This window comes from Bos taurus, chromosome 5 (genome assembly GCF_002263795.3).
Source record: "Bos taurus isolate L1 Dominette 01449 registration number 42190680 breed Hereford chromosome 5, ARS-UCD2.0, whole genome shotgun sequence".
Classification (NCBI taxonomy): Eukaryota; Metazoa; Chordata; class Mammalia; order Artiodactyla; family Bovidae; genus Bos; species Bos taurus.
The window spans coordinates 71,492,174-71,516,148 of NC_037332.1; the positions used below are offsets into that span (position 1 = coordinate 71,492,174).

The 23,975-nt window shown below is 45.4% G+C and overlaps 2 protein-coding genes across 5 annotated transcripts in view; one reads left to right on the forward strand and one right to left on the reverse strand.

The window, feature by feature from the left end:
- The window catches only part of SYN3 (synapsin III), a 492,649-nt gene that overhangs the window by 372,328 nt on the left and 96,346 nt on the right, over window positions 1-23,975 (reverse strand). The window lies entirely within an intron of this gene.
- Window positions 16,799-23,975, forward strand: part of LOC104972499 (uncharacterized) — a 30,642-nt gene continuing 23,465 nt past the window's right edge. Inside the window, exons 1-3 of one of the 3 annotated variants that reach the window (XR_806820.4) lie at window positions 16,804-17,881; window positions 18,787-18,907; window positions 19,050-19,151. Coding sequence is in view for 2 of the 3 variants with exons in the window: in XM_010805318.4 (XP_010803620.1) it covers window positions 17,314-17,881; window positions 19,050-19,151 (670 nt within the window). In the remaining variant the exon portion in view is untranslated. Of the gene's footprint in view, window positions 17,882-18,786; window positions 18,908-19,049; window positions 19,152-23,975 lie in introns of all 3 variants that reach the window. The other 2 variants (XM_010805318.4, XM_010805319.4) reach the window with 2 other exon arrangements.

Genomic DNA, 23,975 nt, shown 5'->3' on the forward strand with positions numbered 1-23,975 from the left:
GCTCCTTACCTCATTAAATAATGAGCATAATTCTCATTTTACAGATGAGAGGCCACAGGCTTATTGTGAGGTTCACACGAGATGATGCAAGGGAACACGGTCTCTCTCTAACTTTTCTAAAACAGTTTGTTTTTTTTTTTTAAGTGCATGAGATTATCCCCATGTGAAGACTCAGAGATCATAAATTCTCCAGTGGTGTCCTACCTCCACCCCAGGTCCCTGGAAAGAGCCCCATATTCCTCCGATGGGCCCATTTAACACACTTCTCTCCAGCTTCTTTGGCTGTGGGAACTGCCCCTCGGAGAACTCTTTCTGCCTCTCTGGGTTCTCTATAAACACCCATCTCTGAAGCTGGGGAGGTTGTGAAGGAAGTACTCCTGACCCTACCCTGACAAGCCACCTGCCCACCCACAGAGCACCCGGGCCCCTGAGGAATGTGAGCCCCAGGACCTGGCTCCAGCCTCTGTGAGACAGAAGTCAGAACCTTGCCTTCTTCTCCTCAGAGGCCCTAGATTCCTGAAGCATGAAACTCCCTCTAATTGTCTGAGATCTGAGGCTTGGGAAGCACCATTGATTCAAGGAGGCACTTCTTCCTGAGCCAGGCTGCACTGCAGGATGCTGCTTTAGGGTCATTTCTGCCCAGGACGGGGATCCTGGCCTTCCTAAAACAGAGCTCTCAATCATGACAAATCCAGTTTATATATAGAGGTTTCACAGGATGCCTTGAAGGGCAGGGATGGGGAACCTGCTTCCACCTCTCCCCTCTTGCAGAAATAGCAGCAGGGAAGCCAGTTACACGCAGATTCAAATGGGTTGAGAACACAGGGTCTGGAGCCAGCCTCTCTGGGCTCAAATCCTGAACCAGCCACTTTCAAGCCCTGTAAACTAAGGCCAGTTACTTTCATGCTCTATGACTTTGGTTCCTTTTGGGAAATCAAGAGAATTACAGTACTTACTTCATAGAATTAAGAGAATTTGAATTCATGAAAAATGCCAGGTGTGTAGTGAGCGCACAATGAATTTCAGCTATTTTTATTATTTACCCCGTGATTTTTGAGTAACCTGCAAGGGCCTATTTCCTCATTCATAGGATGGGGATAGTAACATGTCCAGAGTCACTCTCTTTTCTCCCTTTGGTAATACTCATCACTCTTGTAACTACACACCCAGTGTTTGTCCACCTGTCTACACAGCATATGCTTGCAGCAGGGTTTAGTAGAGTACCTAGCACATAGTAGGTGCTCAAAAGAGTCAATGAATGAAGGAATGGTACTGTTGTCAGGACTGGATGAAATGAAAGAATACTGAATTTGCTTTCTGTATGTGTGTGTCTGAGAGGGAGGGATATGGGCTGTCAAGCAACCTGGACCAGTATCCCAGCTTAGTCCTTACTATCTGTGTGACCACAGGCAAGTAGCTGACCTCTCTGAGTGTCCTCAGCTATAAAATGGAGACAGTGATATTGACCTAGTTAGGAAGATCAATGAGGTAAATTATGGTTAAGCATTTAGTTCTGTGTGCAGCACATAATAGGTGGCCCACAAGCAGCAGCTCCCCTCCCTACTTCTCTGCTTTCTACTGACTGAGCCAAATACACGATAAAATGACATACATGAACATTTACTGAGCACTTACTGTGTGCCAGGCATTGTGCTAAGAGCATCATACACAGTGCAATGGTTTCACAAACAGACTTAGGAGAAAAAAATCTTTTTGTAAGCAAGTGTGGAGTTAGGGAATTGAGGCATTTATATGCACTTTCACAAGACTGAGAAAATGTTAACTGTCTCCATCAAAGAAAGAGCGTATGTATAAGAAGGGAAGAGCTAGTCTATGATGGAGATTATGGACCCACCACTGGCCCTTCATGTGGCTTTATCCAGGGCAGCTCTGAGTTTATCCATATAAGCTTCTGTTTGGAAAAAACAGGATTCTGCTGCTTAAAACAAAAATAAATAAGTAAACTGAAATGGCTTGGAAAGTCCTCATATAATGGAAAGAACACAGGCCTGGAGTTGAAAAACCTGGCTTCCTGTCCTGGCCCTGACACTAACCAGTCTGAGACCTTGGACAAGTTAACTCCCCTATTAAGCCTTAGTCCCTTTATGGGTAAAATGAGGAGGGGAGAATAGGACAACTTCTGAGGCCTTTTCCAGCTAAAACATTCTGAGAGAGTGTGCCCTTCTGGCTCTTTCTCCAATAGAACTTTCCAATGAAAACCGAGAGACCAACACATGAAGATGGACTTGAGTCAAGAGAGGGTGGAAATGAAATAAAAAGAATCTTAAGCTGCCATTCAGTCCAGGACCATCTCATGGATCCTTGTTCTGAGCAAATCTTCCTTCATCTTTCTTTGATGAAGATCATCAAAGAAGATCATCTCTCTTTCATCCTGGTCACTGCCAAATCTCTAGGCATATTTCCTCATAACATTCCATTCATTCTTTAAAAACCAGTGTCAATGTCATGGTAATTTGTTCATTCAATGACTAGTTATTGACTGTCTACTATGTGCCAGGCACTCTTCTAAGGCATATACAGTGAACAAAACAAAATTCATGCCCTACACATTTGAATGGGGACAGCATTTGTTAAGCAACCAGTCCTTTCCATGTTGTTGTTCAGTCGCTCAGTTGTGTCCGATTCTTTGCGACCCCATGGACTACAGCACAGCAGGCTTCCCTGTCCTTTAAGATCTCCCGGAGCTTGCTCAAACTCATGTCCATTGAGTCGGTGATGCCATCCAACCATCTTGTCCTCTGTCATCCCCTTCTCCTCCTGCCTTCTATCTTTCCTAGCATCAGGGTCTTTTCTAATGAGTCAGCTTTTTGCATAATCATACCATTACATTTTAAATCACGTGTTGACCTCCCTATTAGACAGTACGCTCTACTAGAGCAATGGCCAGAGCCAGAGAATATGTAGCCTGCCTCTTAAGAGGTGTCTAGAGATCCCTGTAAGAACTGGGAGTCTGCACAGCTTAGTCGGGACAGATGACAAGGGAGCTGGCAGCTCTCCAACTCTGCTCTAAATTCCCTGCCAATGGTAAGGGAATGATGGCACATTCCATTGGCCCACCCCGGCCTACCCCAGTTGTTGCTGTTCCCAACATACATTTATTTTGCATGGGGCATAGGGCTTAGTGCTTGAGATAAACTTTTGAGCAAGACACATGCAACCCTTGAGTCCAGGGTAGTTCTGGGAGATAAGCAAGGACAGAGCGCGTTTGAAAAACAATATGATGAGTGTACTCCCTGCAGTCCCCAGATCCCAGGCTAGGCCAAGTTGAGGGGGGAACATAGCCAGTGAGGGCTTCTAAACCCGATTGAGTGTTAATACAGACTCAACAAGATGGTTGGGAGTTGGCCATGCCAGTGATATTGTCTGGGGGCGAGGTGGTAAAACAGGTTTTTCATGCAACATTGGTCAATATCTGCAAATCACAACCTTACGGAAAGTAGTTACTAGCCCATTTTTTGGATGAAAAGATTAAGGCTCAGGAAGTACCTTATGTAGGTCACTCTGCTAATAAGCATTAGAGCTGTTCATTCCAAAGCATTCACACCAGGTTCTGGGAATAGAAGCTTTTACAAGACATGCAAAGAAGAGGATGACACAGCTGGTGGGCAGATTTACAGGCCCAGCTTTGAACGGAAGATCTGGTACCCTTATCTACTATGGAGAAGTTACTTCCTCTTTCCGAGCTCCAATCTCCACATCTGTTGGAATCTGTTGTAGGATCATGTTCACTTCTACTGGCAAATACAACACATCTGAATATGCTCCAATCAGAGGCTACAAACCAGTAGCCTGGACTAAATTTAGCCTTTGGAGGCAAAAAAGCCAATGATTTTAGATGAATGTTACAGATGACGTTTAGAGTCGTTAAGAACTTGCCCAGGCTTGCATAGCTAAAACGTGATAGAGCTAGGACTCTGGCAATCTGGATCCAGCATCCAGTCTTAAGCAACACAAGTCTCTACTGTTCTTCAAGTGCAGCAAAGTGGCAACTGACACTCAACCTCTACATCTGGGCGGCATTAAGGAGTGGCAGGGGCTATCGTGAACTACAGGGTCTGTGCTTTAACTAAGGAATGCTCCTGTGATGGATCATGGGGAAGACTGGTGAATGTTTTGTGTCTCAGTGTTCTTCTCTATAAAACTGGGATAATAATTCTGCCTGTCTCATAGGGTTAATGTGAAGACTAAATGAGTTAATGTGCCTAGCACACAGCAAACATCACCTAAGTATAAGCTGTTAGTATTGTTACTGTCTGAGGAGTGACTCTTGTCTTAAACATTCATAATATCCATTTAAATATGGTATGGTAAGCTGGGCACACCACTAGGGATCAATTTCTGACAGTATCTGAGGCCATTTCCTCCTCCTTTTGAGCAACACAGGGGCTCTTGGAAGGGTTAGGAATAAACAAGATCTCCAGGACACATGCCACAAGCTCCATGCATTAGCAGCAGCTTCCAGAGCTGGCCACAGCAACCCATCAATGAGCATGGTTACCATTGGCCTCTAGGCGGAAAAGAATGTGAGGTGCAATGGGCAGCCTTCCAGGGACCCAAGAAGGGAGGCCTCATCCTTTCAGGATGTCCCTGGCTTCAGATAAAACCCTTCCTGTGTTTCAGTTCACAGCTGGCAGGGCCATCGGCAATGACTGATTGCAAAGGATGAGCTGTTGAAAAGATGTGTGTGTGAACCAAACGCCAGCTAGATCAGGCAAAGAGTGCATTCAGGAGGCTGGGAGGAAGACCATCACCTGCACAATGGTTTGTTTTGCACCTACTAAGGACTTGGCCCTGGGCCAGACATTCAGGAGGCAGCGAAGATAGTAACAGTAGCAGCTCACCTGTTTCCCTCCTTCTGAGTCCTCTAACAGCTATGATCTCTTGATCTTTAGCACAATTATATGACACAAACAGGCCTCATTTCCTGCATTTAAAGATGGGTAACAGAAGAGACCTGTTCAAGATTACGAAGTGTAGCAGAGGCCAGATACTTGGTCAAACTTGTTCCCAAGCTTGCTCACTTGGGTACCCAGCTGGGCTATATTTCCCTGCAGGCCTTGTGTCTGGACACAGCGACGTGACTGAGTTGTGGCCAATGGAATAAACGAAACACTGGTAATAATGACGTATGGCTTTGCTAGGCCTGGCCCACAAAAATCCTCACAGCAGTCCTCCACTTTTTTTTTCCCTTCTTGTCAGTTAGCAGATGCAAATGCCTGCAAAGGATCCTGAAGACACAGGGATGATGGAGCCACATGACGGAAGGGGCCCGGCTGGCCTCCTAAGTAACTCACTGAATGTGAGGAATGGGCTTCTTTTGCATTAGGCCATCTAGTTTGTTTCCCCACTACAATCAGTCCACCTTATATACACAAAGAAAAACCAGACCTTGGGTTTTAAAGACATTCTCCTCTACAGCTGGTAGTTTTTTCTACCCCATTCCAAACAAGCAAACAAACCTCCTTATGGCTGTAGGGTCTTTGGATTTTACCAAGCACTTGGATGAATAATGGGCAGTTTCTTCGACGCGGCTAACATCTGGGCTGTCTCTCATGTTGTGTAGGAAGCTTTCAGATGAGTTGCTTTCCACAAAGGTGGTGGTCAATATACTTTAGGTGAGTGGCACCCATACACAGTATTGTTCTAGCTTGAGACTTCATTGAGCCTACAATCTAGCTGGAAGGATGAGAACCATACCTGCAAAACCAAGAAACATCCTAGAGGGTGGGCCATACACAGTCCAAGTGGTAGAAGAGGGGTGAGCAGGCAGGGGAGATCTCCTGGTCTCCCCCAACCCACCTCACATCCTTCTTGTCTGTAAACACAGGTACACTCTGACAGTGTGCCAATACCGGCTAGGTGCTCTGCCTCCTTACTGCATTTAGCTCTCACAAGAGCTCTGCCAGGATCCAAGCGGTCCATGGATATTGAATCTCTAAGGCCCCATGATCTGTATACTATAGAGCCTGCAATCCTCCCCTTGCGCCTCTGCCCTCCTTTCAGGCACATCTCTCTCCCCAGCTTCCAGCTGCCCTTGAAGGAATGGTGCTGGTTATCCCTCTAAGGGCATCCTGGCCTTCAACAATCAAGAACCACAGAACCAGATCTCCTGGGAACACCTCGGTTTTCAAGGCGTCCTCTGCAGAAGAGTCCCACATTCAGCTGAAGGGTGTAGCAGAGCCCTCAATACACAAGCTAGGAAGTCCCTGAGACAAGAGGGCTGAAGGTTTGCACAGCTGGAGGCCCCGGGGAAAGGTCTGGCGGCAGCTGAAACTAACTGACCCCATCTGGAAGCAGAGCCTCCTCAAGGGACACAGAGGGAGGAAAGGAGACAGGAAGTGGCTGATCTGCTTGTTCTCAGGAAGCTGCAAGGCCTGAGAGACGCTGTTCCCTGGAAACCAAAGATCTGCTGTTTCTCAACACGTGCTCCTGGGACCCCTGCATCACATTCACCTGGCAAGCTGGAAAAGAGGATTTGGGAGCCACAAACGTAATGAATCCAAATCCTGGGAAACAGGAATCCACATGTTAGACAAGCTCGCCAGAGAGTTCTGATGCTCAGTAAGGTTTAAGAAGAGAAAATGCCACTTTACTGAAACAGTTCTAGCTAGTTCTTCCTTAGATGCCCTACTCATTTCTGCCATTTTGCCCATCAGTGACTCATAATGCCAGGAGCAAAATAATACAGACGTTACTAACTACTGAGTGTTCAAGAAGTGTACCATACTCTTCTAAACACCCTGTATGTGTGTGTTAGTCACTCAGTTGTATCCGACTCTGCAGCCCCATGGATTGCAGCCCACCAGACTCCTCTGTCCATGGGATTCTCCAGGCAAGAATACTGGAGTGGGTTGCCATTCCCTTCTCCAGGGATCTTCCCAACCCAGGGATTGAATCCAGGTTTTCCTGCACTGCAGACAGATTCTTTACCGTCTGAGCCACCAGGGAAGCCCCTAAGGTCCCACAGGGCAGGTATTAATATCATTGCTCTTCCACACCCACTGCTCTCCCTATGGGTAGCTAATGATTATGCATGCTGTCAACATGCCAGACACTGTTATGTAAGTACCTTACAAATATTATTTTATTCCTCATAACCTCCTTATTAATGGAAGGATGATTATCATCCCAATTTTGTAATGGTAACCCTAAAGCACAGAGAAGTTTCATAATTTGTCCAAGGTCAACATAGCCAGCAAAGGGCAGAGCCAGTATTTGAACCCAGGCAGCCACATTCCAGAGGCCACACCCTTAAAAAGAGGTTCAGTTCAGTCAGTTTAGTCGCTCAGTCGTGTCTGATTCTTTGTGACCCCATAGACTGCAGCACGCCAGGCTTCTGCGTCCATCACAAACTCCCGGAGCTTGCTCAAACTCATGTCCGTCAAGTTGATGATGCCATCCAACCATCTCATCCTCTGTGGTTGGATGTGGGTTTTTTTTTTTTTTTTTTGCTAAAAATGGGTTAGCAAACTACAACCCACAGGCCAAATCTGGCTAAATCCAGCCTACCACCCATTTTTGTAAGTAAGATTTTATCAGTACACACTTACACTCATTCATTTATGTATTGCAAATGTCCACTTTCATGCCACAAACAGAGCTGAGTAGTGGGAATTGAAAAAATTTGATACTTGGTCCTTTACAGAAAAAGTGTGCCGTTCCCTGCCCTTATCCACTGTGGAATACCCTGAGATCATCATGAGTGTGCAGAGTGTGAAGGTATGCCCACAGTTAGAAGGGAAATGTCAACCACAAATTGGCACTTGCCAAGAGGATTTGCCAGTGACTGAACAACAACTTTGCCAACAAAGGTCAAGGCTATGGTTTTTCCAGTAGTCATGTATGGATGTGAGAGTTGGACTGTGAAGAAGGCTGAGCGCCGAAGAATTGATGCTTTTGAACTGTGGTGTTGGAGAAGACTCTTGAGAGTCCCTTGGACTGCAAGGAGATCCAACCAGTCCATCCTAAAGGAGATCAGCCCTGGGTGTTCTTTGGAAGGAATGATGCTAAAGCTGAAACTCCAGTACTTTGGCCACCTCATGTGAAGAGTTGACTCATTGGAAAAGACTCTGATGCTGGGAGGGATTGGGGGCAGGAGGAGAAGGGGACGACAGAGGATGAGATGGCTGGATGGCATCACCGACTCGATGGACTTGAGTCTGAGTGAACTCCAGGAGTTGGTGATGGACAGAGAGGCCTGGCGTGCTACGATTCATGGGGTCGCAAAGAGTCGAACACGACTGAGGGATCAAACTGAACTGAACTCAACTACAACAGTAAGGGAATTTGCCATCAGCCTCTGCAGAGATTGAACCCTGTGCTGCTGCAGCTGCCGACCTTCAACACCCTCTGAGGGGAATTCAGGGTGGGGAGTGAGGCAGTGTGTGCTCGAGGGATTTAGTGCTTTTCTAGATATGAAGAGATGCAAGGATTGGGATCACGAAATCAGTTCCTGAAAATATCTAGCCACCTGAAGTTCTGTTCCTATGTGTCTCTGATAAAGCATAACCTTCCAGCTCTGCGTGGCTGTATACACCCTGTACTGCCATAGGTGCCAATGCCTCCCGCCTGGCCAGGGAAGGTACTCCATTAATATTCAGTGAGTGAGTAGTATGAGCATATCATACTGTGGTAAGGCCAGTCAAGTCTAGAGAAACAATTAGGTCGACCCCACCTGGGAATGTCCAGTCTTTCTGTTGCACTTATTACAAGACTTTAGGGGTCTCCTTGCCATGATAACCTGTCCTATAAGCCTAAATTAATTTGAAGGTTTAGAGTGTTTTGAGGATGTCTTGATTGTCTTTGATCCCAGTATGCTGCCCATCCCAACTTAGAGTATCTCAATGGTCTCCATCTAAACCCTCCATCTAAGAGTTCGTCTCAAACCCAGGCTAAACTGCTTTGCCCTTGACCCTAGAGATCAGGGTCCTAAAGCCTTAAGACCTAGTCTTAATCAAAAGAATGATGATCTCTAAGTTCGAGAACGCTGGTTAAATTCTGGCTGCTTCTCCATCATTCAAGTGACCCTGAGCAAGTTTCTGCACCTCTCTGAACCAACCGCAAGCTTCCTAATCAGTGCCATACAGTTTACTGCAGGGAGAGGACTCCTGCAGAGCTGCCCCACCACGCAATAGGCCTCAGAGGATGGGCCTGATTCTTTTATGATGATGATAGAGACAGTTTAGAAGAGCTGTCTGCCGAAAGACCCCGAATCTATTATGCATGTTTTATCTTTGTGCTCCCAGGGTCTTGAATAAACAATGTCTTCATCCAGCTTTTAAAAGACACTAATTCCGCCTCAGAGTAACCATCCCCTCCCACCCCAACTGAAACTTGGCCGGCTCTAGGCCTGGCTGCTGGCCTGAATTTCCAAACACTGTTGGTTTAGCATTTCTCAAATGTACCCCATTAACACTAGGAACCGGTCAGCTCTCCCTCCTCCCTGAGCTCAGGTCTGACCAGCACAGTGAGAGGTGGAGCCAGCAGTGTGAGGCCAGCCTGCCCGGCTCGCCTCTGTGAAGCAGGGTGGTGCTGGGGTTCATCTGCCTGGGACTGGGGGCACCTGTCAGCATTTTGCATGAGGGGGTGCACGCAGGTCAGATGCAGACACAAGTGGTGTGCTCGGAGACCGGGAGAAAGCGCAGTGGAATGAGGGGGGTCTGGGAAATGTGAACAAAATATATTCTCCCAGTTGGCACTTGAGGGGAAAAAACAAGACCTTGAACGAGGCTTAGCAAAAAGCCACTACTCTGGGAAGCAGGAAAGAGCTCTGCCCTGGCAAGCTCTCCAGCTCACTCACTGTGTGTCTTTGAGCAAGGTACCTGCCCTTTCTGTGGCACTTTTATTTAAAGATAAATGGATTAGACTCAGCCACATTTTAAAACTCTTGCCTGGCAGCAGAATTCTTTTTCAAACAAAATTTTACTTTGAATTTTAATATAGAAATAGATGAAAGTGGGATTGATTCTTCTGTATAAAGATGGCAGGAGTGGAAAAAGGGGGAGCTGGAATCCTGCCTGCTAATAAGCCTTGCTAATAATCTGAAAGAGATCAGGAGGGACCTCTGTGGGTTTGAGAACCATATGCCATGATAGATGATCTATAAAAACTTCAAGCACTGGCAGCTTCTGATTCTGGCAGCTTCAGCTGCTACTGCTAATAACAGTAATTGTCATTGTTGTTAAGTCACTAAGTCGTGTCTAACTCTTTATGACCCCATGGACGGCGGCACACCAGGCTTCCCTGTCTGTCACCATCCCTAGGAGCTTGCTCAAACTCATGTCCATCAAGTCGGTGATGCCATCCAATCACCTCATCCTCTGTCGTCCCCGTCTCCTCCTGCTCTCAATCTTCCCCAGGGTCAGGGTCTTAACGGTAATGGCTTTTATTTATTGAGCACTTCCTTTGTGCTAGGGCTGGACTGGACTTCTATCTTATTTACTTTGAGAGTCAATAGAGACTCCTGATTCAGAGCCCTGATTCGAATCCCAGCTTCACCAATTTAGCAGCTGTGTGACCTTGGGCAAGTCCATTAATCTTTCTGTGCCTCAGATTCTTCATATGGGAAATAGATTGTTCTGAGTATTAAAGCAATTAATCTCCACAAAATGCTTAGAACAGTGCCAGGTACATAGTAAGCAACCTATGTTAGCCGCTTTTCTCACAACTAAATAAATTGTTACATCTAATTTTTATAAGCACCACTCTGTTTCACAGATGAAAGGAACTGAGGCCCAGAGAGGTGAAGAGAGTGCCCCTAGGTCACACAATAGGTGATGGAAGGAAGACCTGAATCCATGTCTGCTCAGCTGTGCAGCCTGTGGTCTTAACACTCAGCCAAAACTCTAGGATTCTTGACCCTACAAGTAAGGGTCCCGTTCCTAGTAATTTGCTTAAGGACTTCTGAGCCTAGAAGGAAGTATATTTAAAGGTGGCTACAGTAATTTATGCTTGCAGGAGTTCTGGTGTCAGTAGGGTTAGAGTCTGAACACCCTACTGAATGCATATTCCAAGCAGAAAAAAGGCGTTTGGTTGCCAGAGCCCAGGGCTAACTTATAGTCTTTATTAGAGAAAGGACATAGGCAGCCCCAAGCTAGAGCACAAGAAGAGCAGAGAACTGGCTAACTTTTAGCCCTCACCTGGAGGGCACCAGATAGGCCTTTGAGCAATTCACAAGCTGTACAAGCGTACACAACAACCCTCACTCTTCCCCTGCCTCAGCTTTGGGTGGAGAGCAGCTCAGGGAGAGACTGAATTTGGCTGGATGAGAAAAATAAAGACTAGTCTCAGCCCTGCCCTGAAAGCTCTGGGTGAGGCGAAGGAGCAAGGGGGCCGCGCAGTCAGGAAGCTCTGTCTGATCGCGCGAAGCAAATGCAAGCCACACAGTCACTTTATCTCTTTGTGCTTCCTTCCTTCTCAGAACAGAGGGTGGCAATAAAAGATGGCTGTATGGCTCTCTCCGGGTAGCTGAATGGGAGCCAGAGCATCATATGGTGAACAAATGCTCTGACTGCCCACTGCAGAGCTGCGGCTGCACATTATTAAATGGCACCAACCTCTCCCCTGACCCCTGATCCCTGGAAATGAATAGCCACCCACTCACCCAGAAAGCCCCAGTATGCTGCCACCAACAGAGGCCCAAACACTGGCTCCAGCATTAAGAGAAATCAGAGGGCGTGGCATGGTTGTAAAAATCTGGCCTTAAATTCAGACAGAGCTGGTACAAATGGCAACTCCACCCCTCATGCACAGTAAGACTTTGGGTAAGATACTGAACCTCTCTGAGCCCCAATTTCCCATCCCTAAAATATAACTTATGTACTGACCATGCAAGGAGGATATAAGAATTATCTGTAATAAATGCAAAGTGCCCAGTATGGTACCTGAGACACAGTAAGGGCTTTAAATAGCTATATGCATAGTGCCTGCACTTATTCAATGAAGACTGACCCCCAGCCTGCTGAGAACCAGCCACAGTAAATATGATGGGGGAGGGTTGGGTTGTTTCCCTGAGTGCCACTTCCATCTGAAGGGCGAGCAGGAGTTTTCTAGGTGAAATGGGGAGGAAAGAACTTTCCAAGCAGAGGGAACAGAATATGTGAAAACCTGTTAAGGGGAAGAATAGGTGAAGGTTGAAGAATTGTGCAAGAATTGACAAGGCTGATGCAGAGAGAGCAGGAGGAGGCTAGCAGGGTGGGCAGGGACAGACCACAACAGCTACAGTCAAGATTTTGGTCTAAGAGTACAAGGAACATACTGAAGGGTTTTAACTGATGAAGCGACACGGTCAAATCAGTGTTTTAAGAAGCTCGCTCTAAAAAGAGTATATGCTGTATGATTCCAACTTTATGACATGCTAGAAAAGGCAAAACCATAGAGACAGAAAAAAAAAAGATTAGTTGCCAGGGGTTAGGGAGGAGAGAGGATGAATAAGCAGAGCACTGGGGATTATTAGGGCAGTGAAACTGTCCAGTATGATGCTATAATGGTGGATATATGTTATATATTCATCAAAACCCACAGAACGTATGACACCAAGAATGAACACTAGCGTAAACTATGGGCTTTGGGTGATAATGATATTTCAGTGTAGCCTTGTCAGTTGTAATAAACGTCCCACTCTGGTGGTGGACGTGGATAAGTGGGGGGACTTGTGGTGGGGAGGACGGGGTATACAGGAATTCCGTGTACTTTCAATTCTGCTGTGAAGCTAAAATCTCTCTAAAGATATAAAGTCTATTAATTCAAAAATAAATAAAAGAGAAAAAAACTCAATCTGGCTGTGGTATAGAGCATAGACTGGAAGCCAGCAGGGGAGACCACAGAGCTGGGTTTTTCTGTTGTCTTGCTGGGTTCCCTGGGGACAAGTTACATAAGCTGTGAGAGCTCCAGTTTCTCCGTCTGTGGTACAGGGACAAGAATATAAAGCGACACAAGGTACAGCACATGTGTTGGGTTCACTCTGGCAGGACGTAAAACAATGAGCTCGACGCTGGGAAGACAGTGTCAGGACGCAAAGCTCTTTGTGGGGGGACAGTGGGTATCCTCTGATGGTGTTCCGTAGCAGGTAAAAAAGTCTCAGTGTCTACTGCCAGGGGCAAAAGTATTTATAAGAATGTATGGCCCAGGGCTAAAGCTGTGTTTCATGCTTTGGGGGAAATAAATTACAGTAACAGCTAAGATTTATTGACTACCAACTCCATCAGTTCAGTTCAGTTCAGTCGCTCAGTTGTGTTTGACTCTTCGTGACCCCATGGACCGCAGCACGCCAGGCCTCCCTGCCCATCACCAACTCCCAGAGTTTACCCAAACTCACAGTTTACCAAACTAACTACATCACAGGTCCTATTATAAGGCCTTTTATGAATTAGTGCTTCTCACTAGGACCTACTATTATCTCTGTTGTATCTGGGCAAACTGAGGCACAGAAAGGCCCATCAGCTTGCCCAATGTAAGTGACAGACCTGGTTTAAAATAAAATGAAGGGGGATTTCCCTAGCAGTCCAGTGAATCGGACTCTGCACTTCCATTTCAGGGGACACAAGTTCAATCCTTGGTTGAGGAACTAAGATCCTGCATGCCACATGTCACAAACAAAAAAAAAAGTAATCAATTAAAAAAATTAAAAAGATACAAACCCAAGTTAATTGCGGAAGTAGGTTGTGTAAGCATAGAACTGTCATGAAATGGCATAAAACAGATTAGCTGTGACCAAGGACCCAATCATGGGGGAAGCAGTATGGTAGAGCCCTTACAGCCATGAGTTCTGAATTAGCCTTCCTAGATTTAAATCCTGGCTCCTCCACTTTCCATGTGACCTCAGGCAAGTTGTTTAGTCACTCTGTGACTCAATTTCTTTATCTGTAATATAGGAATAGTAACAGGCCATACAGTTTTTAATCAATGTATGTTTCAGAATAAAGAAGGACAGTAGAAACTTCTAAAAGAGCAAGGCTGGGGTTTCAAATGGGGGTGGGGGTCAAACCTGGCACCCAACCCACAGTTATCAAAGACCATGCTAGAGACCGGCAATGACAAAAACATGACCTCTGCCCTCAAGGACCTCCCAGTCTGGGTGGGAGGATAGGTACAAATGCAGAAAATAAAACAAATGGCAAGATGTAAGAATCAGTTATTCAAACAAAATGGTGCTAGTCACCACGCTAGCCAGTAGGGATGCAGTGACTGGCAAAACAGACAAGATCCCTCCCCTCAAAGAGCTTATAGGCAGGGACCACAGACAGACACAGCAGTAGTGCTGACTGCTGTTCATTAAAATATAAAGCAGGGAGTGGCTTAGAGATCCACAAGGGAGGTTATTTCACATAGGATGGTCAGAGAAGGAAGTGGTGGCATCTGAACAAAGCCAAATGTCGAGAGGAGTGAGCCATGTTTATATCTGGGAGAAAGCCTCTTCAGTTGTGTCCGACTCTTTGCGACCCCATAGACCATCAGGCTCCTCTGTCCATAGGATTCTTCAGGGCCACCAGGGTCCTCTGTCCATGGGATTCTCCAGGCCAAGAATACTGGAGTGGGTTGCCATGTTCTCCTCCAGGTGATTTTCCTGACCCAGGGATTGAACCTGTATCTCTTATATCTCTGGCATTGGCAGATGGGTTCTTTACCACTAGCGCCACCTGGGAAGCCCTTCCCGGGCTGAGAATAGCAGGTGCAAAGGCCCTCAGGCGGGGAGAATACACATGACCTGTTTAGAGAATGGCACAAAAGAGGAGGATTGGTGTGGTTGATGGGAAGGAAGGGGGAGACAGAGGAAGTCTAGACTACAGGGGCCTACAGAGCATAACCACGACTGTGAACTCCACTCTAAGAGAGATGCGAAGAACTCATGGGCTTGGCATCTGATTTAATTTCAGAAGAATCACTCTGGCTTCTGTGTGGAGAATGGATTGAATGGGGCCATGGTGAATTAAAGTGTCCTCAAATTCTCTGCTGCTCCTTTCATCAACTGGTGGGGTCTCATTAACTCTAATTGCCCCTGGCCCTGTCTCTGACCACTAGCATGTGGCAGAAATGAGGCTATGGAGCTTCTAACTCTGACCTCTTCAGATATTAATATTTACACCTTCTATCCTCTTGTAACTTGTCCTTCTGTAAAGCAGCTGCTATATGAGAAGTCTGACATCCTGAGACGACACTGCTTTGAGGAAGTGCAATAGCCAAGGGGAGAAAGACAGAACAGGTGGACGAGCATCGAGGCACCAGAGACATATGAAGGTGACAGGACTGTCCAGCCCAGCCAAGCCAGAGGGCAGGCACAGAACTGCCCGTCCCTGCCCGACCCAGATTCCTGACCCACAGGCCTCAAGCAAATAAAACGACTGAGGTTTTAAGCCATCAGGTTTGGGGGCAGTTTGTTACACAACTACTGATAATTGAGACAGAGGCAGGGAGGCTAGGGAGAAGGGTACTGCAGAAATCCAGGTAAGGGAATGAGGCGATTGGTCTAAGGTAAGAATGGTGGTGTGTGTGTGTGTGAATGTGTGTGTGTGTGTGTGTGTGTGTGTGTGTGAGTCACTCAGTAGTGTCCAACTCTTTGTGACCCCATGGACTGTAGCCCGCCAGACTCCTCTGTCTACAGAAATCTCCAGGCAAGAATACTGGAGTGGGTAGCCTATCCCTTCTCCAGGGGATTTTCCTGACCTAGGGATGCAACCTGGGTCTCCTGCATTGCAGGCAGATTCTTTACTGTCTGAGACACCAGGGAAGCAGGAATGGTGATGGGGAATAAAAAGTGCTGACATGAGAAAAAGTTACACACCCATCATCACCATCAGGAGCAACTCAGGGGTCTGGAGACCCCATCCATCGGGCATGGTGCTGCCTGCTTTCTCTCTGCCGCTCCCTCGTTCAATGAAGGGTTGATTGTCCAGGACTGACTTCCTTGTTAGAAACTTCACTGCCATCAAGACAAACACTACAGAAGGTAAAGAGATATTGTCCAGAATGCCCCCAAATAGGCTTAACAGCATAGAAAAGCTCTTTATTAGCAAAATGAAGACATGTCCCAGAAAAACTGTTCATCTTAGCCTAACATCTAATGTGTATGCTCTACTTCATAATTTAGCAAGCATGCTCATACCCATTGCCTCTTTTGATTCTATCTACTGTTCTATGAAGTCAGAAATGCCACCTCAAACACAAATGAGAAAACACACTCAGAAAGGAAGCAATTACTATTCTATAGCCCCATAGTCAGTAACCAGTAGAGCTAGACTTTGAACCTGTAACTTCTCTACACAAGTTCAATTTTTTTTATACGACTGTTCCAAAATTTCCACATTTATTTTAAAACCATACAGATTAATATCAAAGGATCATTCCATGTTAGTTGTCTGCTTGCAGCTCTTCTTCACAGGCTAGCTGTACAATGGATTTTAAAGCAGAGTCCTTGGACTCCTGGTCTTGAAACCTTGTAGGTAGAGCTTGACAACAGATTCTCGGGCCACACCCAGGAAACAGACTTTCTGGTAACGGGGCACAAGCATCTGTGTTTTAATAAATAAGCTGGAGTGGGGAGAGGAGTCTTAAATTATTCTCCTTCATGGGAAAGGCTGAAAGTTACTGAACTGCTAGGTCAATTAGCCCTCAGGAAGCAGACAGACATGCTTAAATGAAGAGACAGAGTCTGACATTTAGCAAACTGTAAATGGATTGCTCCTCCATGCTGTCTGGGTGAGGAAGGGATCCTAGACAGTCTCCTCCTTCCCCTCCGCCAGACTCACCCTGGGAGTCAGGAAAGGAAGAGTGTGCAGGATGAGTCGTGGGGTGGGAGGGCAAGGAAGGGGCAGGCTGAATACCAGCAGAGCACCCACTGTTTCAGGCATTAGCAGACTTTCCCATTTGGCCCTCAAAGTAGGCAATACTTCCATTTTACAGTTGCAGAATGTGGGAGTCAGGAAGTGAGGTTACTTGGGCAGTCATACAAACAGTGAGTGGGGAACGTAGATTCAAAGCCAGGGCCACCTAGCACCAATGCTAGTGTTGCTTCTGGTATCAAGTTCTGCCACGCAGATGGAAGGGTAGTGTGATGTGAAGACATGGGAGTCTGAACCCCACACTCCTGCTCATTCGCTGTGTGACCATAGACCTAGGCCCTACCCTTCTCAGAAAGTATCCCTTCATTTCATTAAAAAAGGGGATCAAATTACCTGCCACCGAGAAGTTCCCTGGTACCCAGCAGCTTGTTAGTAAAAGGTGATTGCTTCTGAATGCAAAACAGAATACCCAAATCAAAAGGGTGAAGTGAACACTGGGCAATTTCTCCCCCTCCAGATGGTGTCAGGCTGGGAGCAGGTGCCCGGGAGGGCGGAGTGGACTCAGCACTGGAGCCATTCCTGGGAGCGGCAGCAGCAAGTGGGAAGGAAGGTGCGTGTGGGGAGGGCAGGGGCTCTCCGAGGGCCTCCCAGGTCTCTCGTCCCCAGTTCTATGATCCTGGGAAGCAGGAGCCACACTGTTTTTCCCCATCAGTGCACCGCTCCCTCTCCTGGGGGAGTTGGCAGATCCGCAGCTGGCCTGTTGGCTGGAGACGCATGGGCAGCGGAGCCTGGCATTTCTTTACAGGCTCTCACTGTCTCTCTCTTGTGCTGCTTTCTTCCCGTTCCCACGCCCCACCTCTGCAAGTCCCCAGGGATTCTGCTTTCTCCTGCAGTGCTGAGGGCAAAGGCCCTGGACGATGAGATAGACCGGGCCTTCCCCCTCCAAGGCTGCTCCACCGGGACCCTCAATGCCTCATTGTCTCTGGCCTCCCAGACCCCATCCCCTCCCGGGGAGAGAACGCGGTGGGCGGTGTGCTGGTCAGCAAGTCCATGCCTGGTGCAAGCTGGCTGGAGTCCTCTCACTGGTGAGCTTTTTATTTTGCAAAGTTGTGGGATTCTTATTCATTCGAAGAGTCGGTCAGTCTTGAATGCCTTCAGCAAAGATTTTGGCACTGTGCCAGGCGCTGGGGGTACCGCTTATAAAAACAGTCCTTAACCTGATCCTCAAGGAAGGTCTAGTTAGTGGGAGGCACGAGAAGTAAATAGCAATTACTAATCTCCTGAAGTGATCACAGTAAGGGATGAGCAGTAAAGGCAAGAACACGGAGCTGTTAGTTAAGGACTGTTTCATTCCTTCATTAACTGAACAAATAGTTACTGAGAAACTGATATGCGACAGGCACAGTTCTAGGGGCTGGGAATACAGGGGAAGCAAAACAAAGTCCCTGCCTACAGGGTCTTCTCTTCTAGAAAACAACACAATAAAATAAATTACATAATAGCATACTTTATCTATATTTGTAATATAATCAATACATTATATAATCAATAAAAATACTGCTAGATTGTATTAATATGATACACATTATAATAATTATAACATTAACATTATTAATGTGCTTCCCAGGTGGCACTAGTGGTAAAGTACCCGCCTGCCAGTGCAGGAGACATAAGACATGTGGGTTTGATCCCTGGGTCAGGAAGATCCCCTGGAAGAAGGAATGGCAGCCCACTCCAGTATTCCTGCCTGGGGAATCCCATGGACAGAGGAGCCTGGAGGTCTACAGTCCATGGGGTTGCAAACACTTGGACACTGAAGAGATTTAGCACACGCACATGCATGCACAAACTAATTGCATAAAGCATACAATTGGTATATAATAGTTTATATTATATAATAATATTATATTAATATGTTGTATTAATATATCTAATCTATTAGCTATCAATCATCTATATATCATCCATCTATTTATTTACCTATCCACAGTTTCAGGCAGTGACAACTGCTTGAAGGAAAAGACTACATAGTTGAGCTTCGACTGTGGGAATGGCATGGTCTGGCAAGGTCTCTCTGAGGAGGTGGCATCTGATCAGACACTTCAAAGGAAGTAAGTGTGATATAGGGACATTTGTGGAGTGCTTTAGGAGAAAGGAAGAGCAGGTACAAAGATTGTCCCTGAAAGGTACAAACACGGTCCTACCCACTCATGTGTTTAACTCTCGGAACTAAGGGTATTTCTCACTTCACAGATGGGGAAACCAAGAGCTGGGGAGGTGGAAACACTAACTCAAGGCCTCCCAGCTTGCAGCAGGGAGAGCTGGGACCCACTCCAGGCGGCCTGCTTTGCCCAGGTAAGGGGACTTTCGGCTGTGAAGCCACCTACCTGGGCAAGTCCTAGATGCTTTTTTGCAAAGAGGAGGGGTGCCAAATTCAACTTTGCGGAAGAAGGCAGAGAAAGGCACATGAGTAAACCAGGTTGAGGGGGGTCTCTGCCTTCCTCCTTGGCCTCTTCTGGCCCCAAAGCTGCCCCTCACCTGTGTGCACATCCATTCAGGGTCAAGAGAGAGAGAGGGTAGTGCCTCTCCCAAGTCCACATGGCTCACTCTGCTCACATTATTTATTCTATGCAGGTCTCCTCCTGCACGAAGCCTCGCCTGATGACTCACCTCAAATACCAATCACCTTTGAACTCTTCTTTGGCTTCAGCCTTTGCTCACAACCTGCCATTAGACTGCATATTTGTTTTCTAATTTGTTTTCAGTTTCTGTAGCTTAAATCTCAGATCCACAAAAACTATTGTCTGTTTTGTCCACTATTGTATCCTCTGTGCCTGGCACATCTTCAATGAGTGAAAGAAAGGAAAGGAGGAAAGCTCAGTGAGTGTGTAGCCACTTAAGAGAATTAAGGGAAAGAGAATTAAAGGAAACACTTTTCCAAACAGACACAGGCACCAAGAAGGGAGAGCAGAAACTGGGCTCTTTGTAATTTGCTGGAGGGTACCTGGCACTCTAAATTTGCTCAATAAATATTTGTTGCATGAATGAATATCCGGAATTTGAAACTCCAAGTTCAGGAAGCTCAGAAGACTTTGAGCAATTATGTGTGAAATAAACATGATTTTATAATATTCTTTGGTGAGATGTCTGAGAATTCTCAGGACAGAGGTTCAGGATGGAGAGCTGATCCTGACACAAAAGGATGATTTAGACAAGACATCCTCCTCCCTGACCCCTGGGGCACAACTTGCCCGTCTGTAAAATGAGGACGCACAGAAAACTCTAAGGGACTCTTCTAACTCGGGACCTCTAAGACTCTGTAAAGTAACTTCTCCTCTGGGCCAGGCCCACACATCTCCATCTTGCCCCAAACATTCTCCCTGGAAACACTAAAGCTAGAGCGGGTACGGGGGCGGGTAATTTCTGAGAGTCTTCAATGCCTCTCCTCAAGTTCTTGTGTTACTTATGCTTGCTGGCTCCCTCTCTTCAACCCTCTCTGAGGTCTGACCTTCTAATGAGCAGAGACACATTATCAGCCGCCGTGGTTTGAACGGGTGCCTGTAATTTAGTGTTGCCTAATGCTGGACACTGAGAGCTGGGCTTGCGTAATTAGGCTGGGACCTCATTAACGTCTGCCTCCTTGGGTGTTTTTCATTCTTGGTTTCTTCTATCCTGTATTTTGAATCCCATCTGGCTGTATGGACACGGCTGCCCTTTTTTTATTGCTCCATTGTGAAGCCAGGCTTGAATCTGGGCCCAGAATGGCCACAGCCATCCACAAAGCATGAATCTTAACATGCCCTGGAATGGCCCCTGCTCTGCTCTCTAAATACAATTATGCAACTTTACTGACAACCTGGGTTGTCTGAGTTGCTCTTGAGCACCTCAAGCTGGCTGGCAGTCCACTCTAAGTTTGGGTGTTTGACAGAAACCAGAGTAAGGGGTGCTATCAATTTAATTACTACAATTACCCATGATTTAGCCAATTCATGTGTAATACTTTGCCATTTACAAAACACTAGTAGAACCTGGCCTTGAGCAGAGACGTGGGCTGTTTTGTTTACCGGAGATTCCTAAGAGAGTTATTCTCTTCTGGCACCCGCCTGCCCCCACCCCATTCTTCACTGCCCTGCTCTGAGCCCCAGGAGACTGAACTCTGTGGACAGTTCTATTGGGCTCTTTTGCTCACTGGGCCAAAATGAGGCCCAAGCAGGAGACTGGAGGGCAATGGTGCTTCTTTCTAGTGCCCACCCTGCTTCAGTGCCAAGACCTTGGAGGTAGTTAGTTCCTCGACAACTACTGCTTCAATTACACGGCTCTCCTGCCCAAGTATAGATGAAAACTTCCAGACTGAGTCTATTCTACTTCCTCTCCTTGTCCCTTCATCCCTAATGATGATAATGGCTTCTTGCTGTTGTTATTGGATGCCCCATGTTCCCTGAGTCCCAATATTCTTCTATAAGTGATTGCTTCATTAAAATCTCTTTATTTAAATTATTTGGGGGTGTATTCTGTTTTCTGCCTAGCGCATGTCTGATACAATTCTTAATATCTGAAATGGAGCCTGGAACATAGAATAGGCCCTTAATAAACACCTGTGGGATGAATGAATGAACAAACTTTCACATATAACATCTCATTTAATTCTTTTGAGACTGTGTAAAATAATACAATCAACTTTAATAGATTAAAAAGCAGAAAGAGGTAGAATCTCATATCTGAGCAACAGATTTCTGAAGGAGAGAAACACACATCCTGTACCCTAGATGAGCCTAAGCCATCCTCAGCACCCAGGAGAAATCTCTACTTCCTGCTGTTTCCTGCACAGACCCAGAGTCCACTCAAGTCAGCGTGGGGTGGGCTCAACAGGACCGGTGCTGTGGAGTGGACAAAATTTATGGATTTAAAGACATTTGGGAACTCACTTGGCATAAAACCAGAGACGTGGATTCAAATCCAAGTGCTACCTCTTTCTTCTAAAACGTGTATATATTCAAGGTGTACAGCGTATTTTGTCACGTGTTTAAGATGTACAACATGGTTTGATATATGCATACATTATGAAATGAAAACCATGATCAAGTTAATTAACATATCTATCACTTCACATACTTAACCCTTTTCTGTATGTTAGAAAAACACTTGCGATATAATCAGTAGATTTCAAGTATACTATACATATACTATAGTCGGTATGCTGTACATTAGGTCTTCAGAACTTATTCATCTTATAACTGAAAGCGTAGGTGTAAACCCCTTGACAAACATCTCCCCATTCCTCCCACTCACCAGACACTAGTCACCACCATTCTATTCTTTGTTACTATAATTGCAAGTTTTTTAGATTTCACATATAAATGAGATCATGCAATATTTATCTGTCTCTGACTTAACTCACTTCGCATAACATCCTCTAGGTCTATCCATGTTATTGCAAATGGCAGGACTCCATTCTTTTTTAAGGCTGGATACCATTTATACACACATACACAAACACACATATATATAATTTTTTAAATCCATTAATCCACTGATGGACATGTCGATTGTCTCCACACCTTGGATACTATGAATAATGTTGCAATAAGCATAGGAGTAGAGATATCTTTTCAACATAGTGATCTTATTTCCTTTGGATATGACCCAGAAGTGAGACTTCTGGGTCATACAATAGCTTTATTTTTAATTTTTCAAGGAAACTCCATACTGTTTTCCATAATGGCTGTACTAATTTATACTCCCGCCAACAATCCACAAGGACTCTCTTTTTTCCACATCCTCACCCACACTTACTTTCGGTTTTGGTATCAGTCGTCCTAACAGGTGTGAGGCGGTATCTCACTGCGGTTTTGATATGCACGTCCCTGATGACTAGTGATGTGCAGCAGCTGTTCATAGACCAGTGGCCATTTATATATCTCATTTGGGAAAAAAATGTCTGTTCAGATCCTTCACCCATTTTTGAAATTAGGTTATTTGGTTTTGCTATTAAGTTGTTATGAGTTCTTTATACATTTTGGATATTAACCCCTTAGAAAAATGGCTTGCCTTTTCATTTTGTTGATGTTTCCTTTGCTATATAGACTTATTTTTAGTTTTAGATTAGTTTTCTTCCTGTGATTTATTTCTGGTTTCATATAACTGTGGTCTGAACAAATATCTGATGTGACTTCAATCTTCTTAAATTTGTTAAGACTTGTTTTGTGCCTAACATATAATTTATTCTGGAGAACATTCGATATGCACTTGGCAATGTATATTCTGCTGCTCTTAGATGAATGTTCTGTGTATGTCTTTTGGGTCCATTTGGTCTAACATATAGTTCAAGCTTAATGTTCTTATTGATTTCTTGTCTGAATGACCCAGTGATGAAAGTGGGGTCTTGAAAATCTCTATTATTATGGTATTGCTATCTACTTTTCCCCTCATATTTGTCAATATTTGCTTTACATTTTTATGTGCTCTAATTTTGGGCACATATATATTTACAATTGTTGGATCCTCTAAATAGATTGCTTTTTCATTGCATGATGTCACTTTTGTCTCTTACTACAGTTTTTAACTTAAAGCCTATTTTCTCTGAAATCAGCACAGCTATCCCTACTCTGTTTTGGTTCCTATTTGCATGGAATATCTTTTTCCATCCCTTCACTTTCAGTCTAAGTATGTCTTTAAAGCTAAAGTGAGTCTCTTTTAAGCAACATCTTTTTTCTTTTAATTCATTCAGTCAAGTCATCCTATGTCTTTTCATTGAAAAATTTAATCTATTTACATTTAAAGTAATTCTTTAAAGTATCATTGCCATTTTGTTTATTTACTGTTTTATTTTCTTAGGCCATCCTCTATGGCATGTGGGATCTTAGTACCCTGAGCACGGATTAAACATTCACCCCTTGCATTGGGAGCATGGAGTCTTAAGCACAGGACTGCCAGGGAAATCCCTGCCATTTTCCTAAATGTTTCTTGGCAGGTTTGCAGTTTCTTTGTTCCTTTATTCCTCCCTTGCTGGTTTTCTTCATGATTTGATACTTTTCTATGCATGCATGCTAAGTTGCTTCAGTCGTGTCCAACTCTTTGTGACCCCATGGACTCAGGCTCCTCTGTCCATGGGATTCTCCAGGTAAGAATACTGGAGTGGGTTGCCATGCCTTCCTCCAGGGGATCTCTCCAACCCAGGGA